The 23,802-nt window shown below is 36.8% G+C and overlaps 1 protein-coding gene across 3 annotated transcripts in view; it reads right to left on the minus strand.

Moving 5' to 3' along the window:
* The window catches only part of LOC132199928 (visual system homeobox 2), a 90,459-nt gene that overhangs the window by 22,475 nt on the left and 44,182 nt on the right, over window positions 1-23,802 (minus strand). For all 3 annotated transcript variants that reach the window (XM_059625037.1, XM_059625035.1, XM_059625036.1), the window contains exon 3: window positions 13,023-13,073. In XM_059625037.1, coding sequence (XP_059481020.1) covers window positions 13,023-13,073 — 51 coding nt within the window. The remainder of the gene's footprint in view (window positions 1-13,022; window positions 13,074-23,802) is intronic.

Consider the following 23,802-nt stretch of genomic DNA (forward strand, 5'->3'; position numbering starts at 1 on the left):
AATTGATTCATTTACAAACAATAAAATTTAAGTTTTGAAGAACAAGAAATTCTGCTCCACATCTTGGATAAAATCTTTACTCTTTTTTATGCAAGTGCTGTAAGGGGGTAGCAATTGACTGGTGATATTTTAAAGCATTTTTTATCAGTAAATATTAATCTCAATTACATCTTTTTAAAGATAAATCCGAAAAAAATTCATTTTTTTGCATCTTTTGCTTTAATTTGGAATTTTGATTTGCAACGTAAATTACGTAATGCAGAATAGATCTGAAGACATGTTGTTTTGAATATTTTACATTAAAGATACGGAATCTTTTGCTATTTGGGAGTAAATTTTCATTAGAAATAATTTGCAGTTAATGTACCCCTGCAAGATATTCAAGCTAGGGGACATTAGCAGCACATGCGTGTGCAAGGGATTATAATCCGACCACCCTCGCAAGTGCCTTAAATGCCCTAAATAGCTAGCCATCTTAATTCCCGCATTCCTCACTTAATGCCAAATGAATGCTGCTCGTAATAACGGCACGTTCGGCTTAATTTCCAGCGGAGGAGATGACCGCAGCCGGCTCGTCTAGCAAGTATGTGTATTAGGGTGCTGATGGGGTCGCGCGGCAGCAAGCAAAACTTTTGCTGATAGTCGGGCAGGGTGCGAGAGAGAGAGAGGCTATTTTATATGGTGCACTGCACTCTCTTATATGAAATACCAAGCACGCCCATTAATGGTATTTATTGCCGGCTACGGCGCACAAAAGGAGCGAGTTGTGTTCGAAAGCGGGTGTATGTTTTTAGTGTGCAGCTCTTCTGCATTAGTTGAATGCAACGGTCCAAGAAATAGAGAGGAGCGACCTCGATTTTGGCTTACATACCAGGCCACTTTTGTGAATGACCATGTAAGGGGAATATAAGGAATTTTAATGATCATACTACACATTACAATCGAATTAATGTTGCAAAATATTATATTAAAAATTAAGAATTTTTAAAATTAACAATTTCATTTATGGTTGATAAACCGCATCAGCCATCACGCACAGAAATTAAATTTACTTTAACATCGTTTAAGATTATTTACATCGTATAAAAAAATTCAAATTGCATTGAAAACTCCACTCAATTTGATACTGCTCATGCTCATTTCATAAACATTGACATAACATTAGGGGCATCATGTTGCATGAAATATTAGATTTCAATAAAATAAATATATATAATATAAACACAATATTGTTTGAATGATTTAAAACGCATTTATTCTAAATAATATATAAATATAAACAATGAAATAAAATTATAAATTTAGTATACTTGTTAATTATTTAAATTTTTGAAGAAATTATTTTTGCTTATAAAACAATATTGATTGATGTCTTAAAATTTTTTGTATTATATTTGTTTTGTTACATGCTAGAGCCCTTTGTTGTCTTTTATTTGAGTCATAAACTGTGCATCAGAGCTAGTCGTCGATGGGCGTCGAATGCCGTTCGCTCACTGATGGGGCGTATTAGCGTCGGCGGGCCATGGTGGAGCGCGAGAGGAATTCATCACACCATCAACTATATAATCATCTTTTTATATTAATGCTCGCGCTGCATTATTTGAATATACGGGTTCTGCAAGGCGAGAGAAGAGAGCACTAAAAACAGAGTCATCATGCAGCGTAATAGGCCGCATTAATCGAAATTGAAGGGAAAAATTCGGCGTGGTATGCAGCTAAATAGCGTTTTCTGCACGCGCGCCCGCCCCACAAGGAGCTTGGAGAGCGCCATATAAGCCATTAGCGCCGCCGGGGCGAAAGGGCCGCCCGCACTCGAGCAATAACGCGCCGAAATTGCAGCGGAAAAGGAGCCGGGAAACTTTTTAATTTGCACAACTGGAAAGTTCTCCCCAAATTGGAGAGCTGCTCTTCTTAAGAAAAATTGTTTACAACGAGACTTTTGCTTATTTATGATTTGCGAAAAAAAGGAAGAAATAAGAACAACTTTTGAAAGTTTTTCCTTCCACTTTGAATGCGGCGAGATCGTAATAATAAAGTAATCAGCTCGAGCAAAGGGCGGTCTCGCGAGTGCATTAAATGCTGGAGCGAGAAGAAGTGGAAAAGTTGGCAGTGAATTACGCGAAGAAACTCCGACGGCCGCCATTAAGTTTTCCGCTTCGCCCTTTCTTCGGGTGGCGGCGGCGGCTTTTTGCCGCTTGATTTAAATTAACTTTTAGGGTTAAACAGCCTTGCATAGTTAGGGCGATAAATTTTCCCACTCGCAAGCAAAAAGCTGCAAATCGCGACTCGCAGCGGGGGCATTGTGCTGTGCGAGTTGCAGAAACAGCCAGGGGCGTAGGGGTGAAATTGCTTATTACTTTTTGCCACTCCTGCCGCTGAGAATCGCAGCTAGAAATTAAATTACATTTGCGAAATGGCTCAGCACTGAAGGGACTTGAATTACCTCACGCGCTTTAATCTTGCGATATTTAACATTTTATTTCAATTTTAATAGTGAATTAAGGTTTTTTTCCTTTAAAAACTATTGATCACACATTTCATTCCTTTTGATTGACAAATTCAATTATGAACCTTCATCAGTGAACTTGGTGACTAAAATCTTGAAAAATTTACTTCCATAATAACAAATTTCTAATTAATTGCAATCAAAGACAATTTTTTTCAGTATGAATCCAATTACTAAATTATCGTAATATATAAATTATTTAAGTTTCAAATTTATAAAATATTTTTTAACGAGTATTCAGTTTCAGTGAAAGTAAATTTAATTAGATATGAAACTAAATTTTGTAAATGGCCTTTAAACATTTTTCTCGTGGAGCCAGCTTTTCAACAAAACACATTTTCCGCGTTTTTTATCAAAGAGGGCTGGGGTCGTAAAGCTCCCCCAAAAAATGCAATCGAATAGAAACTCGAAGCAGAGAGTGTGCGTAGGATGGAAACTCACTCTCTCGTCTGCTGGCTTTGTGGCTTTTCCTATTTAAAGGAGGGCAGATGGATTAATTCGGCAGCCGGAAAATCCCTCTTTTTGCGCAACACAAAATGGCCAGCCAGCGTTCCATCCATTAGTTGCTCACATTAAACCAGACCATTGAAAGTGGCGAGAGAGCTCGGCTTTTCCTCTTTTTTTTTTCAACTCAAGAAATCCGAAACTAGAGAGAGTGAGAGAGAAAAAGAAAGAGAGAGAACGAGCCTCTCTCGCAGCCAAAAGGGCGGGCGCTTGTCATTATTTTAATTAAAAAATATTTTACCGAGGCGAGCGAGCAGGCACCGTGGAAAAATCCGCCAGCAAGGGTAGAATTAATTTACTCCCGTGTACAAAATTTGATACTTGTAAGGGATGAATGCACGGCGCGCTTTTTACTCTTGTCGGAGAGAAAGAGAGAGAGAGAACGGGCAAAATGAGTGAGAGCCGGTTGGCTGGGTGGCGAGAGGTGCTAAATTTTCGTGTCGGAATGAATGTGCCATTGTTAGGCGATGTAACAATAGTGACTCACTGTGTTTCCGCGCGAATTACGACCGACGGGATGGAGGAAATCTCAAGAGGAGAAATGTTGAGCTTGCTATTAATGTGACTTTTCATTAAAAGACACCATCTAATCTGCCCGCATTGTGCGCCCAAGCGCCGAGTTTCGCGGCATTCAGCAAATTGTCACACCCCGACTCCGAAATCGCACAAGCCAATTTGGCAGGCCGCTCGCCAAATCGCACTAATCATCCAGCACTTCATCGTTAATTGAATTCTGCTCACGAAATTCAACGGGTTATTGGAGGATCAATCAAGATGATTTACTTAACAATTTGCAAAATTTTATTTTAATAAAAAACAATACAATTATAAAACAAATTAAATTAATATGTTTTTTATGAATTATAAACCAGATTATTTTGTATCATTCAGCATCTTTTTATTCATAAATTAATATTTTAATTTATTACGTCTATATGAGTATAAATAAGTTCCAAGGTGAACAAATTAATTGAAATTTTGAATATTTTTGTTTGATTTATTAAAAAAGAGTTTAAAAAAAATACAAATAAATACTGTGAGGAGGCCTTGTGTAAATAATGTTGAAACAAATTTAAATGGATACTGCAATACGAATGTCAAATTATGAACTCTTGTAAAAATTTAAATATTTTTTAATCCTTCAAATTTGCACTTAAATTTAAATCTCCTTACATTAATTAAAAATACCTTTCTCCTCTGCAAGACTGCTTGAAACTTGCGTCCATCTCTGAACAACTTCAAGAACAAACTGAACTTCCTGACACAAAAATCAAGCCAACGTCAACTATACATTCACGCCACAGGCAGCCCCATTTACATATATAACAAAATACAAATCTTGGCGACAGGCCCCGAAAAGAAACCCTTTCAACCCCTGTCAAATCCACTTCCATACAAATCACAACAAAATTTCTGACAATAGCAGCCAAAATAAAACACCCCTTTGCTCCTGCGTGGCGAACGAACTTCTTTTTTCAATCACGGGGCGGGAGGTGCACGATATAAAAATGCCAATGAAATATTATTATTATTCCGCCTCCCCGTTTTGGACCAGGTGTTTGAAATTCCTCGGTGTTTGCAAACAGAGGTGTGTCCTGGACCGAAAATTTCTTCCCGGCAGCTGCCGAGAGAGCGAACAACCCTTTCAGCTCGGTGTCACATCAAATCAAATTCCGGACGTTTTTGTGCACCATTTTTCCGTGTGTCACGTCTCTTGCCCTGCTCATGTCATACAAGTCCCCTTTCTTTGCTCGCGCGCTTCTCGTCTTACACTCTCAATGGGAATAATATGTTTTGCGGTTACGAGGTGAGAATGCCCGCAGTCTCCGCGTGGGGTGGTTCTCGGAAACGCTAAGAAATCTACGTGTGAATCGAGGCCGAGGAGCACTTGATTGATGAGCTTTGTTCTACTTCTCGCTAGTTGCTCTTGGAATAAGTGGAGTGTGTGCTTTATTACTTCTTGGAATGCAAGGCATTATTTGAGAGTGAGTCCTGCGTCTCCTCATCATAATTGCTCAGCGTGAATCGCTCCGAGGTTTTTGTCACAATGCGAGAAGACGAGGAACTTCATATGTGTAGGAGAAACGGATTTCAAGACTTTTCGGATTAATTAATATTCTCTCCAGGAAGAATAAGTATAATCCTCACAAAGTTTTTAACATTACAAATAAATATATATCAAAGGATAAAATTAATTATCAAAAGAAGCTGACACTAATTTAGATCTCCTTTCTTTTTTTATGTGAAATATTTTTAAATTTTATGATATATAAGAGGGAAGTACCCAAAAAATGTATTTTTCTGTTATATAAATAATAAGAATAATGGTAATGACCTTCAGAGGTGCAAGAAAAACTCGTTAAAAAAATGACAATAGGGGACAGAGAAATTATTCTAAAAATCGTTTCTTCAATTTAACAAGGGCAACTTCTAACATTATATTTTTAAAGCTAAAAATTTTCTTATAATCTTGCACCCGTTTTTATTTTATTCCTTCACTTGGCTTAGAACCCCTCGCGTACAATTCGAATTTAACTCTCTGGCGGTGCTACTCAAACCCTGAAAGGACGAGCGAGGGCTCATCAGATTTCCGCGCGTGTCGTCTCTCTCGTCCAATTCTGCGCTCCGAGCGAACTGATCCTCTTTGCCAATTTGGCCCAACTGAAGCGGAGTAAATACGCCACCCCGGCAAGCAAGCAGTCTCTTTTCAAAAAAGTCAAAGCCTATTTGCGATGCTTAATCCTATTAACCATTATGTGATGTAATGTATATTTTCTTGCTCTTCCGTTTTCTCTCTCTTTCTCTCGTTATTCGCCCATCAGTGTATTTTTCATCAGAGAGGAAAATGCGCCGACAGGCACGCGAGAGAGTATTTTCTAAATTAATTTTCCAGACTAATTTCCATCATCATCCCTTAATGAAAATATGAAGCTTATAACGAGAGGCTGTCTCTTTGCGTCTTCATCACAGCATAGCGCCGAGGCAGCCTTTTTGCTCATTAGTTCGGTGATGAGCAGCGAATTTGCCGCCGCCGCCGACACAGAATAAATTGGAGGTGGCTCCGCCCGAGCGCCGCCGTTCCGCCCGCTCTGCTTTCGCTCGCTCGCTTATTTTCCGCGCGCCGTATTGTGTTCCAATCGATTATATCTCGCTCATCCTGCCACTGTGTTTTCATCAATATGCAAAAGTATTCGGAACATATCGTTTCAAACAATAGGGCAAGGCATTGTTGATCATTCAAACCATCTAGAATTATTGCAATTTTTACTAGCGAAGAATGCTGAATTAAAAGTCACCAACAGATTGGTGTATTGTTTACTTTTTGGCGATTGCCTCATTAATTAAGTCCTTGTAACTCACCTTTCTTAAAAAATCTCTATGGTTGGCTTATTTTTACAAAATTTATTTTGTAATTTAATATTAAATTATTTTACTATGATTATTGTTGTAAAAAAAGTTGGACTTTTTTCTATTTCAACTGAATAATGAATATTATATTCACACGTTACATTAATTTTGCATCTGTTTCAGAAACGTGGACTACATACAACAACATCAATAGCTATTTATAATATAGCAATATAGCAATCATTAAACCCTTTTCTCAATCAAATATATTTTTTAATTGGTTAATTTATTTTTCCTTACATGAGAATGTTGTTGTGACTTAATTTACATACCAAAAGAGAAAGAAAATTATTTAAAATTTAATATAAAGATTTATGCTTAATTATTACTCAACATCATTTTTTTTTAATTTGATTATATTTTTAGTGTTTTTAATTGTGTACCTTTACGTTAATTTCGAATCATTGAAATTTTCTACACGGCCAATAGTCAGTATTTAAAAAATATTAATGACGAGTAATTGTCCCAAAAATTGCATTACTTAAGCAGTAAATGTGGTAATTATAAAAGATGGAAAGTCTGTCCTTCTCTTTGCAATTCAGCCATCTGCCATTTACGTAATTAGCAGGCATGCGCATTAAAATTGCACGCTCTGATGACGAGCAACACAATTATTATCACGCGTTGTACATTGAAAAGTACGTGTGCGCACAACTCTTGGCAGATTAGCACTGCTGCTGGTGCGAGTGAGCGAGAGAGTGAGAGGGACTGTACGGTGCTGCTGTTGTTTAAAATCAGTTTGCTTGTCGCGCGCACACCCCTTTGAATGTATAACACAGCGAGCCATATACGTATGTATTACATACAGACTCCGAGTGGAAACAGCAGCTCGGAATTGACTCACTCTTCCAGGCAGAAAACAAGCCTTTTCACTATACAACCTCCGAATAAAAATGTATGTAAATGACTTGCAAATAAAATCGCCCAAGACTCTCGAGTCACAGAGAGGATTTGAAAATTTTCTCTCCTCACCTGCTCATTAAGAGGTTCTCCAGATGAAATTTGAGAGCTTTGTATTCATTCCCATTTATCATCATGAATGCGAAATTGATTTATTATTTCTATATCTTGGAGCTCTAAATTAAGAATGATTTTTTTTTCATTCTTTTTTCAATATGAATTCTGATTTTAAATTACCTCGTCTTTCATTGACTATGCAACGTAATGGATTGAAATTAAAATCATACTGAACAGGCTGTTAATTCAATTATATTTTTGCTGAGCATTAATTTTTAGCATAATTATTCTGTACAGAAATATTATGTTTCACAGGTTGCTTAATCTAGTGGTTAAACTTTGCCCACAAAATGGAGTTTATTTGTAAGCAATATTATTTGAAAGGGTTAATTGCTTTAAATGAAACCCTTGAAGTTGGCAATTAAGAAAAGAAAACTGGAATAGTTATGAATGGTTATGAATAAAATTATATCTACATTGTTTAGCAGGTTGAACAAGAAAACAGAAAATTTAATGATAAATTTATTACATTTTTTTTTCATTAAGGAGACGAATTTTTGAAATTTGGAATTAATTGGGTCTATGCTACCCGCAGTGAGACTAATTTGAACGGCATTCAGCCGATTTCTTTCCAATTTTCCACAAGAAGGGGCATTTTAGCTCCTCGATATGCAAATTAAATTCCATCCCACGTGCGCGCGCCTTCCCCGCTTCGGTTTGCATAAAGCCGTGAAGTATTCACATTTCGTGATGTGTGCGTATATATGCTGTACTCTCTTTATTCACTCACACCGTCGTCTCTCTTTCTCCCTCTCGCTCTTCGGCGTCACTTTAATTAGCTGCGTGGCTCCTTTCCACCCCCCTCTAACATCCATGCAAATGAGAGTGACGACGAGAAATCCATGAATATACATACATGCTCGCTGGAGACATTCACAGTTGTGCCTCGAGATTTTCAATGTACATATGTACCGCGGCATACTTCTTCTTTTTTGGGGTGCACCTTTCAACACCGCGCGACCCGCCGACGACAAGCGCCGCGCAGACGAGTACGCATTGTTACACATTTAGCTGCTTTTCTGCGCATATATCCCTCAGAGTATGAAATTTTTCACGAGATTAGTGCCGCTAAGAAGGGGCTTGAAATGATGGTGCTGGAGCTGATGAAAGAAAAGAATTGTTCTGAATAAGAGAGAAGCACAACACGGCTGGCGCGACACGGCGCGCCCTGGGATTTCACTGGGTAGATTATGCATAAGAAACCTGCATTGCCGTTATTTTTTTTTTTAAACTATTTTTGACAAAAACTTTTAAAAATTATACTTTTAAAAAGAAGATTAAGTTTTGTTTACATATTTTATAATCTTTAAAAAAATAGTTAAAGATTTAATATAATTTTATTTATTTATCAGATTTTAAATTAAAAAAAAAATTTTAAAGTATTTTTCTAGTTTATCAAAAATGATATTATTTATAATCTATATTTCTACTTTAATTTTTTTTAAATGTGAGCAACGATGATCTAATTGATTATTCATAAGAAAAATTTCTACTCTCCACGATTCGTGTTTGTCATTTTTTTATTCAATGATACAGTTCATTGCTTCATAAAAATAATCATTTTCAAATTGTAATTAAGTTTTAAATTCTTATTTTCTGTTAATTTGGGAAATGTAAATAATACTCTGAATAAAATAACGCTTCCTTGTACATTGTTATTACAATAGCATTCCGTGCAGCTCTCTGGCAACCCTTTCTGCAGGCGAGTGCTCGCTGAAAAATGTATTCAGCGAAGCGAAATCAAGGCAAGAAAGCTAATTCCCCGAGAGTGTGTGTGTGAGAGCGAGCGCGCTCAAGGTGTGAATGAGGAAAGAGAGCACAATTTTTTTCGGCGCCGCCGCCGTGCTCCTCTGCTCGCGCCTTGCCGTCGCTTGAGAGATTAAAAAGTGCCAATCGATAAAAATATTTTCTGGTGAAATGAGCCTCATCAGGCGACGCCAGAATAATGCTCCTAAGTAGCAGCTCGCAAAGAGTAGGAATTTTAGAGAGGGCCATTGTGCGACCACGTCGCCGGATTTTCAAGCCAGAGTGGCTTTCTCGTCGCTTTTCATTCCACTGATGACGATTGTGCGCCAGCGAAACACACCGACTTATCGACAATTTCACGCTCGCAGTGTTTATTAGCAGCGCATCTGCGAATATTGATTTCTTCCGAGGGAAAAAAAGAGAAGAAAAAGGGATCGTTGTCAGCACCGATTTGATCGCTTTGCTCTTTTTTAAAATCGGCCTGGTATTTTACTCTGATTGTCTCTGTATTGCCAGCCAGAAGGCACTAAAAGGAGTTTTAAACTCGAGCGTAGGGGTGTCTTGACGTGCAGCAAAAAACAAGTAAATAATTAAAAATAAATTTTTGGAAATAGATGAAAAGTATTTAACATTTCAAATCAACGGTTCACGCTGCTGTAAAATTAGTTTAAAATTTAATTCTTGTACCAATTGGTGAATTTACAGTTACATTGGTAACTATTTTCCATTTTTTTTTTAATAATTTATTTAGATAATATTTAAATGCGATGAAAAGTATAACAAAATACTAATACGATAATTTATGGCTATTTATAAGTCATAAATATTGAAATAAAAGTTCTAAAATATGTTCTCTAAAATTTCTAATTAATATAATAAAATTAAGCGTCTTATTTCTTATTTTTGTACTAACCCATTTTCTACCAAACTCTTCTATATTTGTTTTTTAACTTAGAAAATTTCATGTCAAAATAATTTAATTTTAAACAAGGAATTTTAAAAGATCAGAATTCTTTACGGCAGTGAATCTTTTAACAATTGACAAATTTTTTATATCTTTTGCAAGGTTACAACTGGTAATTTGAAATTTGCGTCCATAATATATGTGAGTGGAAAATTAAAAAATAAAGCAACACCCGTACAAAGAGAAAAACAATCGTCCCACGCCATCAGAGAACCATGCAAGTTGAACAGAATAATACATCATTCTGCGTATTTTGCGAGTAAGTACCAACCAATACGCATAATTACATGCACGCGGTAAACACAGTATGAACATACTAGAATGCGGTAAAGCACGGGGAACAACAAAAGCATCTCTCGGTGCGAGTTTTTCGCGCGCAGCTCCAAATAAACACAATGCATTTAGCACGGCAGCGAGCATAAATGGATTAATAAAAAGCAGCGCGAACGAGAGAGAGAGAGAGGCAGCCGGAGCATTTTTGATGCAGTAGTTTTTTTTTCACGAACGTACACATCGCACGAGAGGGTTGGTTGTTGCTTTGTTTCTATCCCTGCCGTACTCATTTTTCTCTCTCACTTCACTTTTCACGCCTCGCTCTGAATGCCTCCGCCGAGCTCTGCTGCTGCACGCTCTCTAGCAATCGGTCTGGCTGCGCTGGTGAGGAGTTGTGCTGGCGCGAAAACCACTCGACGCGCTTCTAAACATCAGGCTAATAACACCCCGCTTTCAGCACATACATCAGTGTGAAAAAAAATCTCGGAAATATCACGTTGGTGTACAATTTTCGGCGGCCAGATCGATTTTTCCACCGGAGAGAAAAGTCACTCTTTAAAAATGGAAAATAAGCCACATTTTTTTCGCATTTTTCTCGGTTCCTACTCTTGCTCTTTAATTTCTTCCTCCCGTCCCTTTTCCAGTTCGCGGGGTCGCGAAAAAGTGTTAAGGGAATAAAAAAAAAAAGAAATATCATGGTGCTGCTTCTCTCCGCTGTTGTTTGAGTCAGCCTGCGAGAGCGGACCCTCTCCTCTTTCTTTTTTCTTTCTCTCTTAAGGTGAGAGAGATGAATTTCTGTTCACAAAAGATTAACACCATCCTTTTGTGCGGGGCTGCTCGCTCGTTCCTCAAGAAATCGCGTGCGAATTTTTCACGCCCATTGTGCACGGTGTGGCCTGCACTTCAGCCAAATTAAAAAATTTAGGACGTCTGGGAAATTCACTTGACGACGCAACTTTCTCCGCATAATTTGCAAGATTACAATTTTGCATAATTTTGAGCAGCAAGCCGACACGCGGATTTATATATTCCTCCGGTGAAATTAATTTAAAATTAATAAAATTAGCGTAAAAAATAAATCAGTCTATATCTGTGCCAGTACTTTTTACACCAGCAAATTGCTGCTAAAAAAATTTAGTTATATCTTTCAAAGATTATACGATAAAAAATCATTATATTTGGGAAGTTTGTCTTGTAAAATTTTGCTTTTAAAAAACTCGTCTGATGGTGGAATTATACAAATTGAAGAAACTGCCTCTGATTTTCCGATTAATTTGTTTTGCGTCGGCCAGGCAATTTGCGCAAGCGAGGCCGAGCTTTCATTAGCGAAGACAACTTAGCGCTCATCAATGTGACAGGCTCTATGGAGCGAAAATTCCCGTCTAAATTAGCGCATCACTCGGCGAGGCAGGAGCTATTAGCATGCTAATGCGCTCCTCTGCCAAGGAAGCACTCGCTCGCTTTAACCCGCGCCGCCGCCGCTGAAAGGCCATCATAATAAAAAAGATGACGACGGAGTTAACAGATTTATCTTCGGGGAGGAGGAGGGTTTCTTACTCCGCCCGCCTTCGCCAGCCAGCAACAGAGTGCTTTCCTTTTAAGCCTTTGTTTGCCAATTTATTAGAGAAAATTAATGTTTAACGCTCCAACGAGCTGCTTGTGCGTGACGCTAAATGGAAAAGTTAGCCATTAGGGGGTAGCGGCATCAAGGCGCTTCATTTGTCATGCATAGAGACATAGATACAACAACAAACCAAATGAAAAAGTGAAATTTTTTTATAATTATTACTTTGAGTCAATCAGAAATTATAAGTTAAATTTGAAACAATTTCTTTTTTAAATTGTATTATGATTGTAAAATATTCTGAAAATAAAATATTTTTATAATGATGCTGTAATTAATTGAAATTTTTAATCTGATACTTTCCAGTCTACTTCTTCAATTCTTGGGAACAGAAAAATAATTTAAGCAAAGCTGAAAAGCAAATTGCGCTCAAAGTCGGTCAAAGCTAAAACGCCAGGCGCACTTTGAAGTTGGTCAGCGACTTGATTGATAGCTTAATTAATCGCGGCGCAGAGTTTAATGAATGTTTATGAGCGGCCCCTCCACTCGCATAGTTTTGAGCTTTTTCCGCCTCATTGAGTGTGAAATAAAAAGTATACATGGAAAAAAACGGCTGCCGGCGGGTGCATGGTTTGAAAAGGGGTGCCGGCGCCGCACTGCCTCTATATATTCGAATTTATCCGTCGAAAATTTCCACTAACGCGACAAGTCCCCTGTTTTTGGTTCGCAACATACATTTATACACAAACACACATGTGTGAGTCTATGGATGACACGCGCGTTTGAATTAATAATGAAAAGTAATGGTCGTGCTCAACGACAATCACATTATTTACGCCCCTGCGCATCACTGAGATGGGGATGCAAATGATGGCGGTAAAAAACCAGTGTAATTGGATAATTGAATTTGTACTTTTTATGTGAAATGTGGGTGTAATGTTTTGGAAGTTGGCGTCGAGAGAGACTTTGGGAATATTATCCAAAAACGAGCGCAGAGATTATTTGATTACACCGGGATATTAATGTCCTTTGTTACTCACCAGGCATGCACGATCCTCCACCGACAAACGAGTTTTTCAGCGACGGGAAACCTGAAACATCAGAGGAAACTTTTAATCACCAAATTGACAAATGCTTGCTTTGAAAAATGAAATTGTGGAAAAATAAGCATCTTTGTAAATAATAATTTAATTAAAAAACGCAGCGTGCAATTCAGGTCGTTGTGAAATGAGCGGACAAAAGTGTGCCGGCTTTTGTTGTTGTTTTAGCGTTGAGCAGCGAAGCGACGGCTTCATTGGCAATTTCCAATGAGTGGAAAATTGAATTTCCCGGAGGCCAGCGCACGCTCTTTCGACGGCATGCATGTCACTATGGAAACAACGCTCTTGACTTGAACATAAAATGATGGAGATAAGCAGCACACTGCAGCTCTGTTTTCTTTTTTTTTTCTTGCAAAATGCACGCGGCGCATAAAAAAACCGGCGATGGGTGCTAAATATTCATTGGTCGACGCCTGCATTGCGTACGTATATCATGCATAATAGAATTGCCGTCATAAAAAACGACGGTGAGGTGCGAAAACTACTAGCTTCAGAGGAAGGAGAAAAGCAGCAGGGATATTTATTGTCCTGGGCAGGTTGTTAGCGAGTGAAATTGTTTTTCAAAAAGCCATATGTGGTATTCTGCATAATTCAATTGCTTTTTGCCATCCTCTTCATAAAAGATGTTTCTTTTTTTTTAGTTTTCACAATTTAAAAAGCCCTATTTTTATATAAATGAATAACTACATTAATAAGTTTAATATCTTAATCATATTTATTTTAGTTCAAAAATAAATGATCAAAAATACTTAAGATTGGTTTTAAAGATACAACAAATTCACAAAGGGGGAATCATTAGGAATTTTTCTTTTTGTTTCAGAATCCAGTTCACTTGATTTCCTCATTCGCAAACAGCGCCGAAGAGAATTCGAGCGAGAGAAATAAATTGCCGATTTTCCTCCATATTTCACGGAGGCATCTCCCTGCCAAAACGGCCGCCTCTGCTACAAATCTCGAGCCAAGAAAAATTTCCACCCAATATTTCCCCCCAAACTGCTGTTTTTAACTCTCGTTTGTCATGCTACAACTGGGGGGCCTGGCGAATAAAAAAATATAAATTCCATCCAGAGAAGAGAGGGTTCATTTTTCGGCGATTTGAAGGTTTAAATGCTCATTGATCGGAAGAGAAAGAGACGTGCGGCTGGCCGACAGACCGAGATTTTAATTTTGATTGCAGCTGTGACGGCCCGCTGCGAGCGAAGCCAGCTAAATGGAAGCGTTGGTTTTGACATGCAGCGCTAGCACACATAGACTAGCTAACTGATCTGGCCATGCGGTAGAGGTAAATTGACTGGTTTGTAAATTTGCTACTTTCTAAAATAGCAATATTTTAATAAATAAATTTAAACAATTTATGAATATTATTATTAATATTTTTTTTAATATCAAAACTTGAACTTTTGTAATCATTTGAGGAAAGCCTAATTACAGTTAGCTTCATTGTTTCAACTGGCTTTGTTACAAATTTGTTTTCGAATTCTAAAGCTATTTAAAATGAGAAATAAACATTTTTTTTTTTAAATCCCCACAAGGAAAATTTTAATTTATGCAACTTTAAAAAAGCTTATGCAACCTGCCTTCTTAACGTGTTGGCCTCGTTGCATAACTTTGCCACTCAACCCATAGAAAGTGAAATTACACCGGCCATTTTACCACTAACAACCATGATTGGACGACAATGTTTATCAAATCCACAGGCCATTCCGAGTGGAAAAAATGTCAGGCATTAATTTTCTGGCCCAACAGATTAGCAGAACGAAAAACCATCTCTCGGCGTGCGTGTGTTATCGGTCCAGCTGCAGCCGCGCGAAACAATGATCTCGCAGTGCGCACTTAATAGCGCCACGCTGTTAATAACAAACAGCCACCTACCGAGGAATTCTTACAAGAGTTTGATTTAATTTGGAGCGAGCGATCCGAGGTGTTGTGCGCGGATAATACGCCCCATTGAAAAGCTGCTGCAGTTGCTGCCGCTCCTGCTATAGTATGGATTTGTGTTGTGTTTTTTTTTTTCAAACTCTCGCTCGCTCTCGAGACAAAGCAGAGCGACACGCCGAATCACACGTTCGTTGTTTTTATGCTGCTGCGTGTTTGCTTCACACCTTGGCGTGTTAAAAATTTAGCCAAGAATAATAGCCGAACTGGAATCCACTTCCTTCGCACGGCCAGTTTGCACCGCAAATTGGCTGATCTTGTTTCCGCGATTGTGCCACTGTGGGTAGGTCGATTGTGAGAATTGAAAATGCCCTCGCGAGGTGCAAAAAAATCTGAGGGGGTCTTTCAAGTGTCACAGCTGGTCTTCAGAAGAATTAAATTAAATTTATATTGATTAATTCTTTTAATTTTTCTGATAAAATTATTATCACTAAAATTTCTCATTATTTAGTTTCTGGAAATGTATTTATTTATTGCCCATCGCTAAAAAATGAAATATTTTAAATAAAATTTGTAATAATAAGAAAATGGGTCCTGTGCACATGGTCAGATTTTGTTAGAACACGAGCGTGTGTCAAATTTTTGTGTACAATTCATTCACAAAATTGCCAAGAATGACTTTCCGAGAAGCCCAGAGAAAAATTCCCACAAGTTCGGTCACTAGCCTGCTCGATTATTAAAGCAAATGACGTGGCTAATATTTCAATTTGCCCATTAGACCGGCGATTATTATTGTTTTCCGCGCAGCCGAGCGTCAGAAATAAGCAATTTGACGTGGCGAACACACACAATATTTATCCGCGGCGTTATTACTGTCATTACCGGCGGCCAAGCGCGGCTAAAATAACAAGCGTGCGCTGATGCGGGCCAGCCGTGGAATAATATTACCTGGCTAAACTGGCGTGTCCCGGCCGCTATGACTGGCAGGATACGCTCTCCCCGAAAGGTAAATAAATAAATAGAGACGTGACACAATGGCCGTGGTAATGAATTAATTCAGAGGATGTGGCGAATTATTATTATTATTTTGACAGCAATATGGTGACACAAACACGTGTTAGGAAATTAAATAATAAAATAAGCGTTACGTGGTTGCTGGCTGGAATTGGGTGATTTTTTTAGTTTTTGGAAGGCAAAACGACACCTTGTTTCATATATAATAATAATTTGCAATTATTTATTATTGTTTTGATTATTTGTCCATATTGTTAAACAATTTTTACATTATTGGAAGAAAAGGATTTTTTGGAAGTGAAAAAAGCCATAAATAATAAAAATTAATAAATTTTACTGGAATTCCTTCAGGAAAAAATTTTGCTTTTTATTGCGTGGAATAAGAATTAAAAAGTATAAACTAGTAGGTTTAATTCTTAATCAAACATTTTAAGTTCTATGGAAATAAAGTATTTTATTAGGTAATATTGATTACCGTTGGTTATTGAATTTTTTCAGAGCTATACTTTTCTGAAGATCTGAGTGGAAAATAACAAAATAAAAAATATTCGGTATTTTATACTTTCACTGAAAAGAGCTTCTATTTTAAAAATCATTGATTTTTTTCAAGTCATAATAATAAAATAATAGCAGTTTACGTTTTGTTTAAATTTTGTATATCGAAAGTCGAAAGATCAATGTTAATAATTATTTACTTTTTATTTGGTAGGCTTTCCAGCCGATAAGCACCGAATGGAGCTTGGCAGGATCATAGTCTATCCAAATGATTCACAAAAAAAAAAAAAAAATGTGTAACATTTTAAATTTAAATTTGAAAGTTTTTCAATACTTTAATAACTTTTTGACTGCATAATTACTTTAATCAAAATTTCAAGCAAGGAAAGCTGTTGGTGACGGCTGTGCTGCAACAACAACAATGCGCAAAGCCTCCGCCCAGCCTTGCATGACATGCACTTTATTTCAACGTTCAGCGTCGTTTTCACGCCTACCACAGACCAATTATCGTTCAAAAACTGGCGATTCTTCTACATGATGATTTAATTAATGCCTACGTATAGGTATTTCACTAACAATATGTTAACATTCAATTCACTATTTTATTCAGAAAAAAATTATTTCAAAATCATTTCCTCTTTATAATGAAAGCTTATTGTTAGATCATTTATTGGAAATGAAAATAACGGTTGGATTTATTTCCAATTTAATAGGCAAATTTAGGTTCAGACAGGAGAGGGAAAAGAAATCCAATACTCACATGCATCATTGAATGACATGTGTATTATTTTTACAGCCACTTCCAGTGTTAGTGCGTGCCAATTTGAAGCGCGCCAAAATAGAGACATTCGAGACAGTGTCTGCGGTATAGTTTTACACGCCCTTGCAGGCTCTTCTTTCAGCCCCTAAGTGGCATACAATAGGTTACGTGATCTCTGTTTTGGTTGCCCTTAAACGACCTAATGTGGCCGAGGTGCATTTCAACGGGGCCATTGTGCCGCACCTATAAAAAGTAGGAAAAGAGAACAATGGCAATAATGATGGTGGATGCAGCGCTCGGGTAATGTTAATAACGATAATGGGCCGTTTGACAGCACCTGGAGACCGATGCATTTCCCGTTACTCCTACCCTGCAACCGAAGCTGTAAAATTCACATCCATTTGAGCTGATTGCAGCATTTTCTGCATGCAGAAAATAAATGCTTCATTTGCCAACAAAAAAGTTTTGATCGACTTAAAATGATTTGAAAAATAATTGTGTTATAATATTTTTTATATCAATCAACAATCTTTAAATTATTAACTATCCTTAAAATTAAATACACATTTTCATTTCTCCGAGTGAAAGTAGAACATTTAAAAATAATGAAAAACTTGAATACGTGAAATCTTTTTTCTTTCTCTTTCACGAGTGACTTAATTTGTGATGAAAAACAACAATAAAAATAATTCACAAATTTTGCATTGTTCATTATTTAATTTAATTCTCTGTTTTTGATACTCAATTTTCAAGTCATCGTTCGAAAAAGGGTTCGTTGGAACATGTCAAGCGACGGTAATGACTTGCCAAATTATCCTGACATTGTTCCAGCCGCCTGCTAACAATGGCGGATCACATTGTGACGCAAGAAAGGAAATGTCATGTCTTCCAGAGGGCGAAACAACCGCCAGCGTATGGAGCTTAAATATATATGTAACGAGGCGAAAATTTGTGCAGCGGCCTTTATTGTAATTGGGATGATTAGTTGATTATACACCGGTGGTTTCGCTAATAATAGCGAGCTAGGCGTGAATTTGTGTCAATTAGCCACGTCCGGGGCAAACGCCGTCTGCCAGCCGAGCCGAAACTTATTTAATCAACATGAGCTTACTCCATAGGCTTATAATCCAAACAATTGAAACACGTAAAATTCAAAATGTTCATTATTGAATTGAAATTGTTTAATCAATTATTTTAAATTTATTTCAAAGATGAAAAAAGCAAAAGCAAATTTTGGAATTTTAGGTATAATGAAAAGCGTTTTAACAAAAAAATTCAGGAATATTTATTCAACATAGAAGTTTTTCTTGCTAAAATTTTAAAATGAAACTTGTCTATTCTGATATAAATATCGGTTGTTGCAAAATAACACCAATCCAAGTTTTTTGAATCAGAATTTTTTTGGTAATTCTGGTGGCTTAATTAAAAGAAAGGCTAAAATTACTCATTAGTGCGTGGGTTGTGCAGAAAACAAAAGCTGCTGTAATCAACTAATTAAGAGGCCGGCAGCGCGCGTAATTAAATTATTGCGTCGGGGCCTGCTTTTTAATTTGGCTTTGCAAGAAGCACGCTAGGGAGGCGGGCGGAGGAATCTGCTCAGGCCGGCGGTCCGAAAGGGTGGAGTAATTTGTCACTGTCACCCGGAGAAATTAGTCTTACTTGCGCGTGACGGCGCCGTAGGCAAGCAACCCTTTTCACTTTCTGCTGATGATTTTGCTGCTGCATTATTTCGGTTTGTTACAGAGAGAGCAGGAGAGAGCGGAGAGGAAAAGCATTCCGCGCCGCTGAAATGGGATTGAGGCACTTGAGGTAATTCCTGAAATTAATTATCCCGCCGGCGTTGAAAATATTCCGCACACTTTTTCCGCCCAAACCGGCGCGTTATTTTCGCGTATGTGCGCGTCGTTCCGCAGCTTGTTCCGCCCCGACATTTACGACACGCGGCTTTTTTATTCTGCGGGAAAACGAGCTTGGAGTTTTTTCGTTGCCGGCAGTGCTGGTGGTGAAAAAAATAAACCGGCGCAGCAGTGTTATTATTGTTGCTGCTCGCCAGCTAATGAAACAAAATTATTGCCTGCAAAAGGGTTGAGCAGTTCTCTCTCCCGCCGGCTGCTGAGTCATTGCACGTTATGTGCCCTATTTGCACTGCTGGGGCGACACGCCAATAATTTTCCGGCAGCGCATTCTTGCAAGTAATTAACTATTATTTTCAGCCAATATGTTTGCTGCTTTCAACAGTTGCGAGCGCGATCGCGCGTTAATTAATAAACTGCAACTAATGGCCACTACAAAATGCATTTATTGTTAGTGTCATATATAATTTTTAGAGTAGCAAATATTTAACAATTTAATTTTTATTTTATTTAATTCTTTAAATTTTTGCAGGAGAATATTAATTTTTTTTAATATAATGCTTTATTGCAAATTATATATATTTTTTTCATTAATACCTTTTAAGAATACTGAATGATAATTGAATTATTTTTTTAGTTTTTTTTTTTGTTAAATATAAATAGTGCATGTCGCTTATCTTGAATCAATGCGAGAGCATATTATGCAATTTTCAACATTGGTTCAGCTCGTTGTAACTTGTAATTATTATAGAATTATAATTAATAAAATACTATCGAATTTTCTAATGTTAAAAAAATTAAGAAAAAATTAATTCCACAATAATGTTTTTCTGCAATAATTCAAAATGTAACCTATGATAATTGTGATTTGATTTTGAGCAAACGCTGCTAAGTAAAAGGAAATCGGGTGTCTTTTCTTCCTGATGAAATGAATGTTAATATTCCATGTATCCTACGTGCAACTTGATGAAGTGAAAAAACCTCTGGAATGCACTTGGGGTCCCGAAAGATCTTTACAAGCTCATGAAACCAAATGCAAAGAGACTCAATTTTTAACCGGATGGCCGAACGCCTGCAATTCGCAGCGCTTTTCGCACCCTTTTCACTCGCCCACGACTTTTCGGGGGTTGCGACGTCAGCGTTACGTTGATTTGTGCCACACAAGTAGCAGTAAACTGAACGAAATTCTTAATTTAACAAGTAATTAAGCCGAAAGGACTAACTCTTGCCTTGGCGGAGGGTCTCCGGCGCGCCAGGAATGTTATTTTATTTAAGGGTGCGAAAATGAGAATAAGGAAATTTATTCTGGCAGGGCGTGTGAGTGCGTGCGTGTTTGTTTTTAATGTGTTTATATACGCGGCGTATAATATTATCTCTAATTTAAACGTGCGCGCGTCCTTTTAAAATTTACGTGCCGCTCTCCATTATGACGGCACTGGAGAGAGGACTTTGCATTCTCGGCACAGAGAAGAGACGTTTGTAATTAAGAAGCGCCCGCGAGTTTATCTCTTTTGCACTCTGCTCTAGACGAATGTTATTGCCTAGATGATAATTTCATTCTCAGCGCGCTTGCAGCTTTTTAAAGCTTAATAATCTCTTAATTGTTTAACTGAGAAAGCGGCAGTTTTACGAGAGTAATTCAATTTTCTCTCCCGACGTGCGCCTCGCTTCTTTATTAAATCTTTTAAGGGCGCGTCTCTCCGTGCGCCGAGGTAAGTGCGTCTTTTCTCATTATTTCTACCCTCTTTTACTGTTTCGCGCCTCTGAAACTAGTTTACTTCAACAATCTGAACCAACAGAGAGTGTTTGTAACTGGGATGATCGATTTTATAAAATGTATAATGTCTTATTTTTAACTCAATAAATGCAACATAGTTCAAGAAAGAAATAATAAAACAGCATGTTATCGTTGATTTTAAATATTAAGCAAATAAATTTTATTTCAATAATTATAATTTTTAGCAAAAAAAATGTTTCTTTGAAAATACAAGGACCAAAATGCTACCAAATGATTTGATATATTGAATTTTTTATAAATTGTGGAGGAATTTTAGTCCCCATTATTCATAATTAGAAATAAAATTATGCCGGTCTCCAAAGATAAAATGATTTTCTAAAGGAATTGATTCTAATTTAAAATCTATAACCATTTTTTTTTTTTTTTTTTTGATGTTTTTAATTCAAGTTTTGCAATTTGATTATGCTGAAAAATACTTATTATAATTTTAATACAGATAATTTTTGAATAAAAATTTTCAATTTGAAACATATTGGAAGTTAAAGTAATGATTAAAGGGAGGCACTAATAAGTTAATAACACATAATTGAAAATTTTATCATAACGTTTTAATCTCTCTCGCCTTCTGGCTGTTGCAGGGGGGATTAATTTTAATGTAATCACGTGGATGGAATATATAAAATCAGATGATGAAAATTGCTAATCAAAGAACGAGTGTAGTGGCGAAGTCGACGACGAGCAGATAAATCCTAATTGGAACCTCTCATCACACACCAGCCAGCCCGTCTCGCATTATTCGCCTTATTGAGTGCTCATCTCTCTCTTTCTCTCTCGGTGCGCGTCGCGCCAACTGATGAATAATTCTCTCTTTCTCTCTCGTTCGTTCGAACCCGAGTTGAAAAATTGGAGTACGTGTCACGAAAGAGGAGGAAAAATCAAGAGAAAAGCCTTTTGAAAAGTGTCCAAGCCAATTTAACTCTGGCGAGAACGAGAGAGCGCGTGGGTGAAGCAGGTGCTCTCCTGCTGACTTTTGCACATTTGTGCTGGGACTTTCTCTCACCCCACCCTTCAAATTACGTGTAAGGAGATTAATTAATTCAGATTAGCTTTCAATTATGGCAGATTTATCATCAATATTTGTTATTATCAAGAACAGAAATTAAATTTTTTATGTGAGGGGTTTTAATAAAAATATTTTTTTAAATATATGAAGGCTTAAAATAAATCAGATTTTAACAGATATATATTTTTTTGAATTTGTACTAAAGCAAATGGTTTTATTGACCAAAAATAATGCGGGCGAGTTGGCTGAAAATTGATACGCGCCCGAATGAATGATCCAATTCTTGGAACCGTTCTGGCCCTCTCGTTATTATATTTTTATTCCGTTTGCTCTAAATGTGAATGAAATTATATACATCAACACACAGCAGCTCAACGTACGATTCCTAGAAGCAAAATAATGGTGCTCACTTTTTCTGCACACATTTTGCTGCTGCTCAACAATGGAGCCCGTCGAACTAAACTGCATGTGCAAACCTGCTCGGCTGCCGAAGAATGGTGAGATAATTTGGGTAGCACAAAAGAGTTTGGAACAAAGGAGAAGCGAGCAGACCAGCCAACAAGCTTTACAGCGAGGGTGTGAAATTCCTGTCCATCAAGTTCACAATCAGCCTGCACAACAGCAGAAACCGTCCAATATTTTGTGCGTATAAGAGATTTGCCAAAATACAAGTAGAATAATAATTGCAGTGGAATCATTAAATTATGGTAAAATGCTGTTGTAAATCACAAAATTTTAATGATTGAAATTTTTATACCCTAGTTAAAATTTAATATTAAATTTTGTTTTGCATTAATATTTGTGTTATTCAACACAAATATTAATGCAAAACAAATAAATCATTGCCAATAATCATACAGCACTGTCATGAATGAATTTATGTATATTGTAAGTAGCTCACTTCAGGGCCTAATTTTCAACGATGATTTTATTTTATTTCATATCTAATTCCGTATTTTTCTCTTTATGAACCTGCATATATTAACTGAAAAATAAATTTTGAGCAGGGATTAAATCAAATAATTATAGAAACAAAATCATTTCATAGTCATAAACTTGATTTTAGGATTGGGTATTAAAATGAGATAGCGAAATTATTTAAAATTCCATAAGTAAGGGACTGTTACGTCCACTTTTAATTTGGCTTTTGTTGAAGGGTTAATAATAGACATACTGGACATACACAAAATTACCCTTTTATCGTAAGTTACTTTTATTTATTACTCGCAAATTGTGTGTATAACAAAAGCAACTGCTGGAATACATCATTTATTAACATTCCCACTCCCTTAAGGGCGGATCCTTTTTGGCACATAATTTGAGGAAAGTTAATTATTCTATTTAAAAAATAATATCTTTTAACAGTATTTAATTTTTATGAAGTTTCTTTAAATTTTTTACGAAACCTCAATTTTTTTGATAAACAGATAATTTTTTTCTACTTTTTCTTTAACATTAGACCAAATAATATATAATTAACAAAATTTAAATTAAATATTTTTATATTTCTTTATTCTAACCTAATAACATATTTTTCATGTCTTCCACAGATATTTTAATATCCACTATATTGTGAAAGCAATTTTCATAGCTCCTGGTTCCTCACTTGAGTTTTTTCATTTTGATTAATAATGATAAAATTATTATACCTCAAAAAATTGAGAATTAACACAAACAACATTCACTTCTCATATCTTATACAAAAATAAACATCAATTCAGTGATTTATAAATTTGAATAATTCCATCTAATGCTTGAAACCCAGCAGATATGTGCTTTCCGGCATAACGGTAAATATTATTGGATTGGACTAGATGTGCGTCGGTAGCAGAGGTAAAATAAATTGCGTCGCCTCGAAGAAGATGCAGGCAGGGTGAAATATGATCTAGGCCGCGGAGCAAGCAGGCAATTTGATCAGAAGA

Source organism: Neocloeon triangulifer, unplaced genomic scaffold (genome assembly GCF_031216515.1).
Source record: "Neocloeon triangulifer isolate White Clay Creek 2 clone unplaced genomic scaffold, ASM3121651v1 ptg000014l, whole genome shotgun sequence".
In the NCBI taxonomy this organism is placed as follows: domain Eukaryota; kingdom Metazoa; phylum Arthropoda; class Insecta; order Ephemeroptera; family Baetidae; genus Neocloeon; species Neocloeon triangulifer.